Source organism: Mytilus californianus, unplaced genomic scaffold (genome assembly GCF_021869535.1).
Source record: "Mytilus californianus isolate M0D057914Y unplaced genomic scaffold, xbMytCali1.0.p SCAF_2, whole genome shotgun sequence".
Classification (NCBI taxonomy): domain Eukaryota; kingdom Metazoa; phylum Mollusca; class Bivalvia; order Mytilida; family Mytilidae; genus Mytilus; species Mytilus californianus.
Window position 1 is genome coordinate 24,208,587 of NW_026262668.1, and position 14,075 is coordinate 24,222,661.

At 30.2% G+C, this 14,075-nt stretch overlaps 1 protein-coding gene across 2 annotated transcripts in view; it reads left to right on the plus strand.

The window, feature by feature from the left end:
- LOC127729522 (homeobox protein Hox-B4-like) overlaps positions 1 to 14,075 on the plus strand; it is a 66,167-nt gene that overhangs the window by 34,684 nt on the left and 17,408 nt on the right. For both annotated transcript variants that reach the window (XM_052237358.1, XM_052237359.1), the window contains exon 2: positions 3,588 to 4,246. In XM_052237358.1, coding sequence (XP_052093318.1) covers positions 3,712 to 4,246 — 535 coding nt within the window. In that variant the 5' untranslated portion in view covers positions 3,588 to 3,711. The remainder of the gene's footprint in view (positions 1 to 3,587; positions 4,247 to 14,075) is intronic.

Below are 14,075 nucleotides of genomic sequence, written 5' to 3' on the forward strand. Positions count from 1 at the left end.
TGCGCAAAATGGAGATGCTTTCGATTTGAAAATAGAATCTGATAGTTTCTTTGGTTTGTTTAGCTGCATAAGCATAGTTTGATTTGGTTTGTTTAGCTGCATTGCCATATTTTTATTTTGTTTGTTTAGCTGCATTACCATAGTTTTATTTGGATTGTTTAGCTGCATTACCATAGGTTTATTTGAATTGTTTAGCTGCATTACCATAGTTTTATTTGGTTTGTTTAGCTGAATTGCCAAAGTTTGATTTGGATTATCAACAATTAATTTAGACATGGTTTGTTTCAGGGTCAAAATATAAGTATCTCTTTTCGTATTCTTGTTTCGTCGTGGGGATATTTTTGAATATGAAGCTCCTCCAACATCAAGTAACTAAGCAAATTTGCGCATGCTCTTCTGCAAGAATAATTTTAAAAACCTTTGCTGGTCTCTAGTCGTATCTTAATCGGTTTCCCATAAGGAAGGATTGTGGAAAAACTTGACGATTCATAGAAGTTTTAATCTTGTCCTTTTTTTTTTTTTGTTAAAGTATCAAAAGTATACAACCAATTACTTGAAAAAAGAAAGAAAATAACATTCATTGAAATATCTCTTTTCATTTACAAAAAGACGGGTAAGCAGATCCTGCTCCACATCCCGCCAACATCGTTAGTTTTTCGTTCAGACTTAATGTTCTTTATTGTTCTTTATTGTCTCCTTAATTGGATGTTTATACTCTTTCTATTAAACAAGTGTCACATTTGGAGCAGGATCTGCTTACCCTGCCAGATCACCTGAGATCACCTCGATTTTTGGTTGGGTTCGTGTTGCTCAGTCTTTAGTTTTCTGTGTTGTTTTTTGTGTACTGTTGTTTGTCTTTGTCATTTTTCATTTTTTTGTCATGGCATTGTCAGTTTGTTTTCGACATATGAGTTTGAATGTCCCTTTGGTATCTTTCGCCTCTCTTTTACAAAAGAAGCAGAAATCTATCATAAGTTTTAAATGAATGATGTAGCATTTTAATGTTGATTGTTATGTGAAGAATTTTATTTGTTTCTTGGTGACAAGGATACCGTGCAATCTAATTCATTGCATGGTGAATCTTAGGACTATAGTATTCACTAGGTCAATGCGTCATTTGGAAAAATTCATACCTTTGAAACTTTAGGCAAACTACGTCATAATTGTAGTTTTTAGTTTGTTTGATTTCCTAAGCATTTACAAGGTAGTGTTGGAAATACAATTCCACTGTATCGAAAAGATTAAATTTGTTGATGATATAGCATTTATAATTTAACAACAAAGGGTTTCAAAAATGTCTGACTAAAGCATAACTGTCAGGGCATATTAAAAATGCAGAGAAAAAAAGAGATACATATTGTGTGTGTGTGTGTGTGTGTGTGTGTGTGTGTGTTAGTTTAGAAACAAGAAGATGCAGTATGGTTGCAAATGAGACACTAGAGACCAAATGACGCAGATTAAAGCAACTATTGGTCACCGTATGGCCATCCTTCGACAATGAGCAACCCATACCTTATTGTGTTCAGTTGTCTATAATTCCTGTAATTTTTTATTTGGTATAGATATTTTCTAATTGGTATATTTAAAGATAAAATTCGTGTCCGAGGATAGGTATGTCGAAAACTGAAAAGTAAAAGAAAATATACTGGATAATATAAACATATGAAGAAGAAAAAAACATGCTTTCTTTGGACGTGTTCTGTAGAATACCGATCAGGTGTGATCCACTATACCAACACTAAAAACTCAGAATGCATAAAATCTTTATGAGCATCAAACCTAAAATAAAATAAAATGATGTCTTTAGGTATTTATTGCTGCAAAATTAATGCAATATGTAAAAGGTGAAAAGAATGACCAAAAACTTAAAAGTAAAGACGGAAAATTTAAAAAGAAAATAAGTGACAAAATATTCTTATGATCATGTCGTGGTTATAAAAATCACAAATTATTTTCAACTTACAAGTTAAATTTGTACAGAAGGAGGAATTTAAAAGAACTTTGTATATTAACAGAGATTGGAAAATGATGAATGTTTAATGGATCTTAAAAACGTCGTAATGTATATACTAAGACCTTTTCAAATGTGTTATCCATTGAAAATCGTTTGGCCGAGTAAATTGTTCCAGATCGATGGATAATAAATGTTCATTTCTCCAAAGTCTGATTTGTTCAAACACATTTTGCAATCATTTGATAAAAATATAAGAAGGACAAAAGCAAACAATGGGCTATAAATAAGAATTTTACTTTGATAAACGTATGACTTTTTTTCAAAGGTGACTAAAATGTGTAACATTGTGGAAAATTGTAAATAATCGTAGATTTGAAAGAAACTGGATTTTAAAATACGCTATATTGTTTCAATATGAGATTTTGTAGAATAGGATATACAAAAAGATTTTAAAAGAGTATGTAAGGGGAATGCGTTGGGATAATGTATTGTGTATAACGAAGGGAAAGTTATACGTTTTTGATTTCATTTGTATCATTTTTGGATATATATATATATATATATATGCAAACATTTCAAAATAAATTCAAACGATTTAAACTCAATTACAAATCTAGGTGTCAAATGACGATATATATATATAGAAAACATAAATTTTGTCGCTTTTTTCTACACACCTTTATCAAAGATGACAAAAAACATTCTTTTTAACTATACAACTAGATATATAGCTAGACATGCCTTTTTCTTGTGTTTGTAAATCAATGTAGCGGTAATTTCTTTCAAGTGTATACATACATTTCTCCACTTAAGAGTTGATTTATTTCTCTCATTTTAGAGGCAACTGACCGAAACAACTTTTCTGTTTAAAAAGATTATTGTATACTTAAGATTTTCAGTTGTAAGTTGTGAAAAGGTATGAATGGGCATATCTTGAGAACATCAAAATATTATAATATGGTCGTCAAAATCGCATTAACTATGAATATACATACTTAGTAGAGTCGTCCAAGGAACAGCTTCTTTTATCATACTTCAGCTAGTTGACTCGCAATAATTTATCATCGGCATCATAAAAACATTTTACACGAGTAAACTGGTTGGAAATGTGTCTTTTTATAAGTGGGCTAATGTTAGTTGTAAATGACTTTTCCTCGACGTAAATTTGTAAGCTAGAAATATTAAACAGAGCGCAGATTATGCACACATTAATATATTCTTAGATTTAGTTTTTGGTAGATTTTTGTCGGTTTTTGTAAAAATGGTACGAAGATCGTTTTCATTGGGTAATATGTCGTAATCAGTGACCCATACGAAGTGTAAGTTTATGCCCACGTGGGTTGAAAGATCGACAGATCAAGTTTTATTTACACGGTAAAGACTGATAGTGTACACTTGTTAAATAATGTCGGGATGTGCAAACTATAAAAACAAGGGACACGGTCTAACTGTTCAAGGACAGGTAAAGTATAAATTTGTTATAATTAATTAATTTAATGGGTTACGTTAAATTTTGAAAACCTTGATTAAAATTTATCGCTCTTATGTTGACATGTGAATCCATAAACCTGCATTTAAAATTGATTTACTATTGGATATTTTAACTCACGTGATCAAAATGGCTTCATTTCAGTGGCGACTGCAGTTAAAGTCAAAGAGGCATCCCATAAACGAAGAAATTGACATAATTCATCCTCGTCCGACCCTGACCGCATTAGACAGTTTTACGATCTGAAAATAAAACACTATTATACCAAATGAGTTCCTACTTCGTCAATTCACTGTCTACATGTTACGGACAGACAGTTGGATTGGAAAGTTGTGCCGAAGGAAATTTTCACAGAAATGGAACATTTCAACATTCCGGAGGAATATACCCCAGTTTCCACGGATCCAGATACCCGTTTTCTGCAAAAGACGAACGATCAGAAGATCACAGTGTGGACTATTATGCTACACAGCGATTGAGTCATATGCCGCATTCTAGCCCGTGTTCGTCACCCCATAGTATCCATGGAGGGACTCCAAATATACAGAATGTTCATCACATGCATTCATCAAATGACCGGTCGTGCAACATAAGAACATCTTCAAATAGTAATAGTTCGTACTACCCAAACGGTCAACTGACAAACGTGGACAGAAATAGATCGCCACCATCGCAACAACCACCCCCGATATCACCCCTTCCTCAACAATCTCAGACACCACACTCACCCAGACCAGCTGACCAGAGCTACGGAGGATCTCCACAAATTTATCCATGGATGAGACGAATGCAGTATGCACAAGGTAAGGGTGTTTCTTATTTAGTCATTTATATTTCAACCCAACAGTTGTTTTGTGACTTCCTGTCAGCTGGGGTAGTGAAAAATAGACATGTTGTTGTACTCATGATTTGAAAACTTCCATCTAAAACAATTACAAAGTGTACAATATGTAATTTTTTGAATTCTGCAGTTTTATTAAGTGTACATTTATTTCAGTTAAATGATATTAAATAATTGTTATACAGATTTGATATTTTATTGAATATAACTTACTATTACTTTATTTTAAAATTGTTTTCCTACCTAACATGCCCATATAAAATTGCTTTCAATTTTGTAATTATTTTTTTAACAGTTCGACAGAAAGATATAACTTGCCCTCATTTATATACAAAGTAAAAAAATATATATAAAACATAATAAATTCAAATAAACTAAATAATTGATGTTTTGATTCTAGGTCTTAGAATAAGTAACACTTCTAAAATAGCAAATACAAATTTTAATATTGGTTTAAAACAAAATTTGGGGATGGATTTTTGTAATGCATCTTTAATAATATAAAAATTCTCGAGATGAATCTGGTATGGCTTTGGCCATTCAAGTCTTACTTGTCCACAATTATATTCTGAAAGTGTTTCGTTTGATATAAAATGCTGTATTGTTGAACTTTTTAACAAACTGGTGAAATAATACATACACAAATTTCATAAAATTGTTTTATTAGAACCCCGATTATCGTACAAAATGTGTTTTGTTCTCATTACGAAGTTTGTTAATGGCCGACTTCATCGGGGATTGTTTACAAAAATACTCGTGTCTGTAACGAATATTACCAACCAAAAATATATCTGTCCAGATTTAGATTTTTACACATCTAAAATACTTATCGTTTGAATAAAACCTTACGTTTTAATCGCATGTGTTCTAAATGAGATGAAATATAGAATAAATATAAAGATTCTGTTTTTCATAAGAAAACTACGATATAGTGTTGATTTTGCTTCTTATTATGTAGACACGTGCACACAAGATAATAAATTTTCTCGTAACAACTAATGACCAATAAAAAAGAATTTATAATAAAATATGTTCAGTATTACTAATGCAATCGAATTGTCATTAGAGGAAATTTACAAGCTAAATTCGAAAATCATGAGGAATATTTTAGCTTCAAAGCATTTTCAAAAGTAAAAATACTCCCAATATCTTTATGAGATCAGAAGTAGTAAATCCGTTCCGCCTTGTCATACTATATGGACATAATTGAATATTTAACTGTATATGACACCAGAGACATATGTCTCTGATGACACCTAAAGCCTTTAAGACCACTGATGGATGAAAATAAGAAATATACAAGGAAATTGACATTGGACTGTCCGACAACGGTGTACAATTTCACAAGTAAATTATCAATGACCAAATGTAGGAATAACAGTGTAAAATTACACAAAAACTTATTTTGTAAATAAAATATATTTGAAAGTGTAAGTGTACCTTTATACCTGCGGTTTTTTTAATAAATAAAAATATCAAACTTTTTTTTTAAATCCCAAACACGTTATATATTGAAGATAAGATTTCTTTTTAAAATTGTATGTCGTATTTTCTGATGGATTGAATAAGTTACAATTGCTAAAACCTTGACATAGCAAATTTTAAAATTTTACCATATCACATTGATTTCCTGTGCATGTATCTGTAAGTCAGTGTCTTTAAAAAGGTCGCTCCATGTCTGTTCAAATTTGATAAAATTCTAAACACTTTACTCCACATGATTTTTCGGTAATTTAATGAATTTAAAAAGGTGGCGATAGTGAGAATTTTCCAGTATGTACTCAACATCTCATTTATAGTGGAGTTTCTTGCTGTGCAAAGCGTAATGCTTTTGTAATCGTCGTACCTAAATATTATAATACGAGCTACTTGTCAAAAGTGATTTATGTCCTGAATAAAGAACTCTCTAGGCAATGAAGTTAAAAAAGTCCATTACAACGCTAGCTTGATCACTTTTAAATATAAACCTCAAAGAGAATTTGATGCTTGAATTATTATTCTCTTGATGTCTTATTTTAGCCTCATATTTTTTTTGTTTTAGAACTAATGTTAGTGAATTAAAAGATTTTTAATTAAGTGAAGTTGTATCTATTCAGATAAAAATAAGATTTTTTAATAACTGCACTATAGTGTTTGATTAATTTTCAAACGAAGAAAACAAATTATAATTTGAATAATTTCTATTTATCAATTTAAAAATACTACTTCTACTAAAACCCCATTTACTCATTTATGTTATTGAAAATATTAAAGTTTCAATATTATTGCAGTGTATTGTAAACACCTTAAATGTAAACAGATTCCAACAAAATGCATAGTTGAATCACGAAAAACAATAACATGAACCAAATAAAGCTGCAGATTAGCAATGTTCCATTATAGTAAATTAAAACTACTCAAGCATGACAATGACAAAAGTTGTATGCAAAGTTTAAAACATATCTTCAAGATTGAATTAAGTAAATTGACAGAAGGTCATTATTTAATAAATCAAAACAAAAAGATACAGTTTACAGATAAGGTCTTTTCCGTTCACGCTACGTAACGTTACTCTAAAAAATATGCCTTTGGAAATATAAATAACAACGTTCATGATTTTAAACTTGCTAATTAGATTAATTGTTTAGACTGTACATGTGCCTGATTTCGTCCTATATATGTCGTATTCATTAGTATTTCATCTCGTTTTCGTTAAACATGCATTGTCATTTTATTCCCTCGCCTTTTCCGTGTGAAATTGTAAAAAGAACAGAAAGTAGGCTAATGGGTATTAATATTGGATTTTCAAATTATTCAAAGATAAAAAGAAATGTTGTTTAATTTGTAGGTTAATGTATTATTGATTATTATTGAACAAGCACTAGTAAGATAAACACTAAATGTTCCATATATAAAAAAAAACAGTTGATAACCAAACGATTGGACCAAATAATAACGAACGTTTGAGTCGTCTGCTCAATTGTGTTCTTTTCGGTATTTGGTCATTCAATGGCCGGTCAAATGTGTAGACGGTAGTAATTATCTTTTCATACATTTAGATTTGCTTTTCATTGATTTTTGTTTGTTTTAAGTAAAGAGAATGAGAAACAAATAACTCGTCTCCTAAAATAATACCAAACAAATCAATGATATAAAGCCATAATTTATATTTCTGTCAGTGAAAGAAAAAGTAGAAATGAAACCATTTACGTCTTAGAAAAACGATAAAAGATGGTGCAATAATCAATATTCATTTAACATTTCGCACATATTCCAGACATTACATTTTTTAAATGTATACGATTTTTATTGTGATTCATTAAAGCAAGCAAGTTGTAAGTCCCAAACAATAATTAATAATATATTGAATAACATAAATAAAATTTTTTAAAAAGTTAAGTATAAAATAAATACGAAATGAATGTACTATCAAGTATGCATTATTTACTTGAATATGTGGACTAAATAATTTATCACAATCGAAATAACAACTCATTGCAGCTAAATAATTTATCACTTTCGAAATAAATTATTGTTTCTTTCTGTTCCAAAATTGAAAATAGGTCGCATCACCTTGATACATGAATATATCAAAATAAATATTTTTCTGGTTGCATTTTTCTTAGATTTAGCAGGTCGTAAATACATTTATTTTCCCAAATTCCCACGATTAGAAACAATTTAGAATTGTTCATGTGTTGTATATCCTTTTATCTTATCCTATATAAGATGGACTGTAAATCATAGCAAAACTAAACAAAGTGGAAAAAAGAAACAGACTTTCTAAGACAGATTGTTGAAAGGATTGATTTATACAAATCAGATATATTGTTACATTTCCGTGAGAAATCAAGGAATTTATTTCAAATATTTAATGCTCAATTTTGCCAAATAATAGTTCAGAAATGCTAACTAAACTACTGTAAAATTGTCAAAGAGGTCGGAGTCTGCGATGCTCCTTTTGTGCTGTGATGTATAGTTTTGTTTGATGTTATGTGATAAATTTTCTGTTTGACGTAAAATCGATGATGAAAACTACATAATAACATTAAACATAACTGCTTATTATTGCATTAACACAAAAATAAAAGATAAGTTACATGTTTGATGTTTTAATAGTAGAATAACGATTTTTATAGATTTTTATCTAACACCAAAAGATTTGTTGAAATTATTTCTAAAATTTATATATATATTGCTTTGAATTACATAAAAAAAAATAAGGATGGGAGGTTACTTTTTTTTATTTTTTGGTTATTTGTTTTGTTTATTTAATTGTTTTGATTAATTACTTGTTTATTTATTGTGTTTAAAACTTACCGATAAATGAAAATTCAATAAAATGTGATAAATTAAATCTAAATTTTGGTCTTTTCAAATGTTCACCAATATTTATTATCCTATTTTTATTCTACGGAATGGCTTTTGTTTTAGGTATTTCTTTTTTAATGGCATACCAATAACAAATATTTAAAAAGCAAATATAAATCAAACGAGCAACATCGTTTAGATATAAAATATAATTTTTTAGTAACCAGTCAGTTTGTTAGCTAAATATTATTCAGGTGATCTAGGTCGCTGTAACTAAATATTATATAATATTGTTTCCATCTAGAATAAATACTAAAATGCATCTCACATTTGTTTCCTAGAAGTATTGTTGATGTAATTCTACAAAACCATTCTTTTGTATTCATATTTAAGTTTTAAATAATTCTGATACAATGAGATTCCTCTACTTTTGATAATTGTTTTAAGTTTCTAGTTTTTATGTATGTACATTTGTTTTGTAATTGGTTGATACATTTTCCCCGGAACGTACGGGTTCGTTGCAATGGTCAATAAAGGTGAAAAGTGAATACACATAAGTATTTTTGACTGACGAGACATAAAAGAAATTTATAAATTCAATATATCAGTATTATAGGAAAATTGTCACGGGAATATCTTCATTGAGTTTCATTTCATTACAACACCCCATCCCCAAATCATAAATTCATATCCAAATTTGGAATTCCTGCAATGACAATCTAAATAGGGATGTGACTGCAGTGCAATAAAGGTTCTTACAATTTATGTGGACGGGGTTGATTGCAACTGTCATAGTCGGTAACGTTTAGAAAAACCACTCGAGCGTTTCTTTGGTCCTTTTAATCGATTGCACTGGATTTCTATATACATATTGATGATTTTTTGTGGTGGTCAAAACGCTTTATTTTTACACAATAATTTAAACCAGAGTTAAACACCCTAAGAGGGAATAATAAACAATTGGTCAGTACAGACAATACCCCTTTTGAATACAAATTTACTGCAATAAATTTTCCCTTTGGTTTGGATTATGATTTTTATTTTCATTGTGTATTTATTATGTTCATTATGTCACAAATCTTTTATGATTTATAAGACAATAAAGTGTTTGATTTGTTTTGTTTTGATTTAAATGCTCGATTTAACTTTATGTGTTGTCAGTGATGCACCAAAGCATCTATTAAAGTATAAAACATTAAAGAACAATTACCCCCCCCCCCCCTCCCGCCCCTAATTTTTTTTTTAAAAACTCGCAAGAATTGCAAAGGAACGCCTTTCTCTTTCCTTTCTAACATTTTCATTTACTTTTTAATGTATGGACACTGTTATTACAAGTGCATACATCTATCCAACTTTTCATATAAGTGGACAAAACAAGCAAAAGACAGTCCCCCTTTTTTTGATAAGATTAGTAGGTCAAGGTTTTATATTTCTGGATAATTAATTATGTTACACAAGTATGCAGATATGACAGACATTGCTGAATGACGTCTTTAATGAGATATACTTACCTACCATTAGCGTTCGCCTACTCTAATTTTTTACCAAGTCTGAAAATGCTGTTGTACTAGGCAACTGTTTTGATGTAAGTTAGAAGTAGTATACACCATCTTTAATTATGATGATTTCGTCATTTGTGCTCTCGTTATTACTCATCATATATCTTTTCAATCTTAGCTTAATCATACTAGTCTTTCTTTACGTTTGTCAGTTCGGGGCCTTTTATAGCTTGCTATTTGTATGCAGTATTGATTTTGCTCATTGTTGAAGGCCATAGTACGATGACCTATAGTTGCCAACTTCTACGTCAATTGGTATCTGTGTGAGAGTTGTCTCATTGTCAATCATACTATGTTAATAATTCTTGTCTCATTACAGAATTTGAAAGCCAATAGCTATGATCTGCTTAAATGTGTAATATACTATTGTTATTATTATGTTATTACAATTAATCCAAGTAACCTGTATGTAACTGTGTGTGCAGCAAATGTCTGAAAATAATTTCATCAGAAACGGTTTGGCCAAAAGAATTGGAAGTTAAATACGAATAAAAAAAAAACGAATATTGAATGTCCAGATTTTTTTTTCCCTCGGTTGCCTGTGTTGTTTGGCGGCTTTTTTGGTTGACGTGAATCCCTGTGTCTCTTCTATTCTTATTAGGAACAAATAATTGAACGTCTGAACAAAGTATTGTGTTAAATTTTGATATCTTCATGTACCTTTATACTTGTCCTTATGGGTTCAGTATCCCGTCCACTTATTTGTATGCCAAAAGCAGCTCCCTTCAGATTGATCGTCAGACAGATATGTAATTTATCCAGACATATCAATATATGAATTTAAGACTTTTCGAAACATGTTATTGACACCACTGCTGATTGATTTATAAGATCATTAACCTGCACCATGTAAAAATAAATGTAGGTATTCAACTAAATACAGACATACTTAAATACAACAATAGAATTGTTTTTGAAAACATCTTGTACCGTGAAAATGAACCTTATTTGGTGCTTGAAACATGAAATTTCTTTTCTTTTCGCCCGTTTTCTTTTTTTCTTGGCTTTTTAATTTCGGTTTTTCTTTGACGTTTTGCTTGTGATTGCCCCCACCCCACGCCGTCTTTATAACAGCCCCAATTCAGCTTTTTTAAACATATTTGGAATTGATAAAAAATAAATAAAACACTGCATTCAAGTTCATCATGCTTGCTCCTTTTACAGACGCCTGTCTGTTAATTATAGCATTGTATAAACGAGTCAACAAAAAGTGAACAATGTATATTTTATGCTAAGGTTCCAACTCCGTCAAGCAAAGTTGAATTTAAATGATTTTTGTAGGTTCCTTTTGATCATATAGCTCTTCACTCTTTAGAATTGACACATCCTATGCTTTCAAATGTTTGGGTCTGGCCGTTCCCGGAGAGGCTGGGTCTTTAAGCACACTTTGGACGCAAGAAATTAATAAAGTGTTATTTTCATTTAAAAGACTAGAAACACACTGAAACAACAAAACTAGAATCAAAATGTACTCAAATGCAAAGTGGACATCAAGAGAAAGACATCACAATAACACGTAGAAATATAAAGTACAACAAGACAGACATCTGGTGAATACCGTCCCAGAATAATACACATGTGTCTTGGTAACTGAAATCAGCACTTATGTTTTGCCAGTATAAAACTGTTGCAAAATTCTTCTCATTTGCTTCTACTTTTACTACAAAAAATTTAAGTAGCTTTTGTGAAGGGAATTTCGTATTTGACACAACTCTTGTTTAGCCAACAACTGTAAAATGTTAAATCGTGTAGCCTTTAGCATTATCTCTACCCTTTTTATTCAGTTTGGTTTTATACTCACTATATTTTTTTTCTCTTCTGAAAACTATAGATACATATCCTCTTTAATAATCGTTCTTAAAGAGGCATTGACGCATTCAACATTTGATTTATCAAAAGTTCGAACATTGTTATATGGATAATATCTTTTATATATTGAGATTACAAATTATTCATTAGAGACATGGCGTGTTCCAATTTTTTACTCCCTTCAAAGCCGTCAGTCGAGTAACTGGTTTCATGAATGAGGCCCTGCTTTAAACACTTGACAGACATTGGAATCGACAACTCTTTGAAACGGTATACTGATACAGTTGGAGTCGAGTTTGATTGGTGTTCAATATTTCCTAAATTCAGTAACCCAAAAATACTGTCAATACTTTAGATCCGCATAAATCACAATCGGTGTTTGGGAATAAGGGGAAAGCAAGAGAAACATATACATAAAATATACCTTCTTCATACAGGTGTCAAAATTGACACAAATTATGATGGAGTTCCTTAAAATTTTCTGGATCTGTGCCTGTTATGTTATCGTTATTTTTTGCTGAGTTTCATTCGAGAAAGACATGATTTAAAAGGTTTTTAAACTTTGAATTCTTATTGAGTTTTAGCCTGAAGTTTTAACAAAAATTTCCCAAAACCAAAAACAAGCTATGTCGTATGCCTATACGTTAATGCCACGTGATAATAAAAGCGGTCTGCTGACTTGTCAAAAAGTTATCTCCCTTATGTGTTGTGTGTAGGATGGTCTTTTCTGTATTTTCCTTTGCAGTGTTTGCTCAAACTTCAATTTGTAAAAGGCAAGAGACAAGTAAATCCAATAATTGTTTAGAGAAACTTATAAATATCATAAGGGAAATGTTAAAAGAAATATAGGTATTACATTTTGTACATTGAAGAAAAAGGGTAATATTAGAAAGTTGCTCTAATACATTCTTTGTGAAACAGCTGCGGTAATCATCAATGATTAAAAACTCTTAACATTAAACAATAAATCCATGAAGAGTTTTTGTAAAACGGAGATTATATAGTCATGGTTTAAATGGGAAACAATTAAATGTAATCATTTGCACATTTGAACAATTACAACACTTTGAGCGTGTTTTACAATAAGACATCATTAATATATTATCGAATGTTTAAGAACATAATTTGTTAGTTCATCAACCTGTTAACATTTATGCAAATAAGGTCCGCCTGTTGATGATTTACATTTGTCTCGTAAAATCTAAATTTAATATAAGTTTGTATCATATTTCATCATAAATGATCAAAACGTCATTAACATTCAACCTTCGTTTGTCAAATAAATGTTAGTATTCTATAATTGAAAGGCATTAAAGTATATGTAACCTTTATGTGTGATGTGTGACATTCTGGGGAAAAAACATACATCCTATTATATAACCTTTAAACACATTTTGCCGTTATATCGTAGCCGTTTTGATGATGCGATGAAAATTAAACACCAATCAATCAATCAATCAATCAATCAAAACACACATATTAATCATGTTTACTTTTATATCATTGGAACATTCTTCCTTTTCTCAGTTCAAAAATTTCTGAGAACTATTTTATTTTTCAAAAGCAATTGTTTTCACAAAGTATTAACTGGAAAATTTGTTGATGATAATAAACATGAACACGAAACTATATTTTATAGTACCCCTTATAACAGTAAATAATGCCAGTTTTGTTAGAACAAAAACAAAGAATATTAACCACTGTTTCCAGTTCATTCCATTTTTGCCATTATAAAATTTCTTCATAGAAATCTTTTGCCTGTCCTAAGACATGGACCTTTTTCTCTTTAAAGTGACAATTTTATGAAAGTTTTATCACAAATATCTTGACGGGCATCAATCTATGTACTAATTTTTTAAGTGATGAAAAAAATCGCCTAATCACTAATCATTCTTACGATTCTTACGCCTTTAGATGTGATTACGTCTACTTAAGAATTACTTCTATTTATACATAGCCAAGTAATCTAAAAAAAAATAATTTAATGACTTCAAGATTTACTTAAATAAAAATGTGAATGCATATTCTCTGATTTGTCTTAATTTATTCCGTCTTCTTACATGACATCAATCTTATGAAGTGGCGGCCATTTATCAGATAGCATACGGCTATATTTCAATTTTATGTATTCCT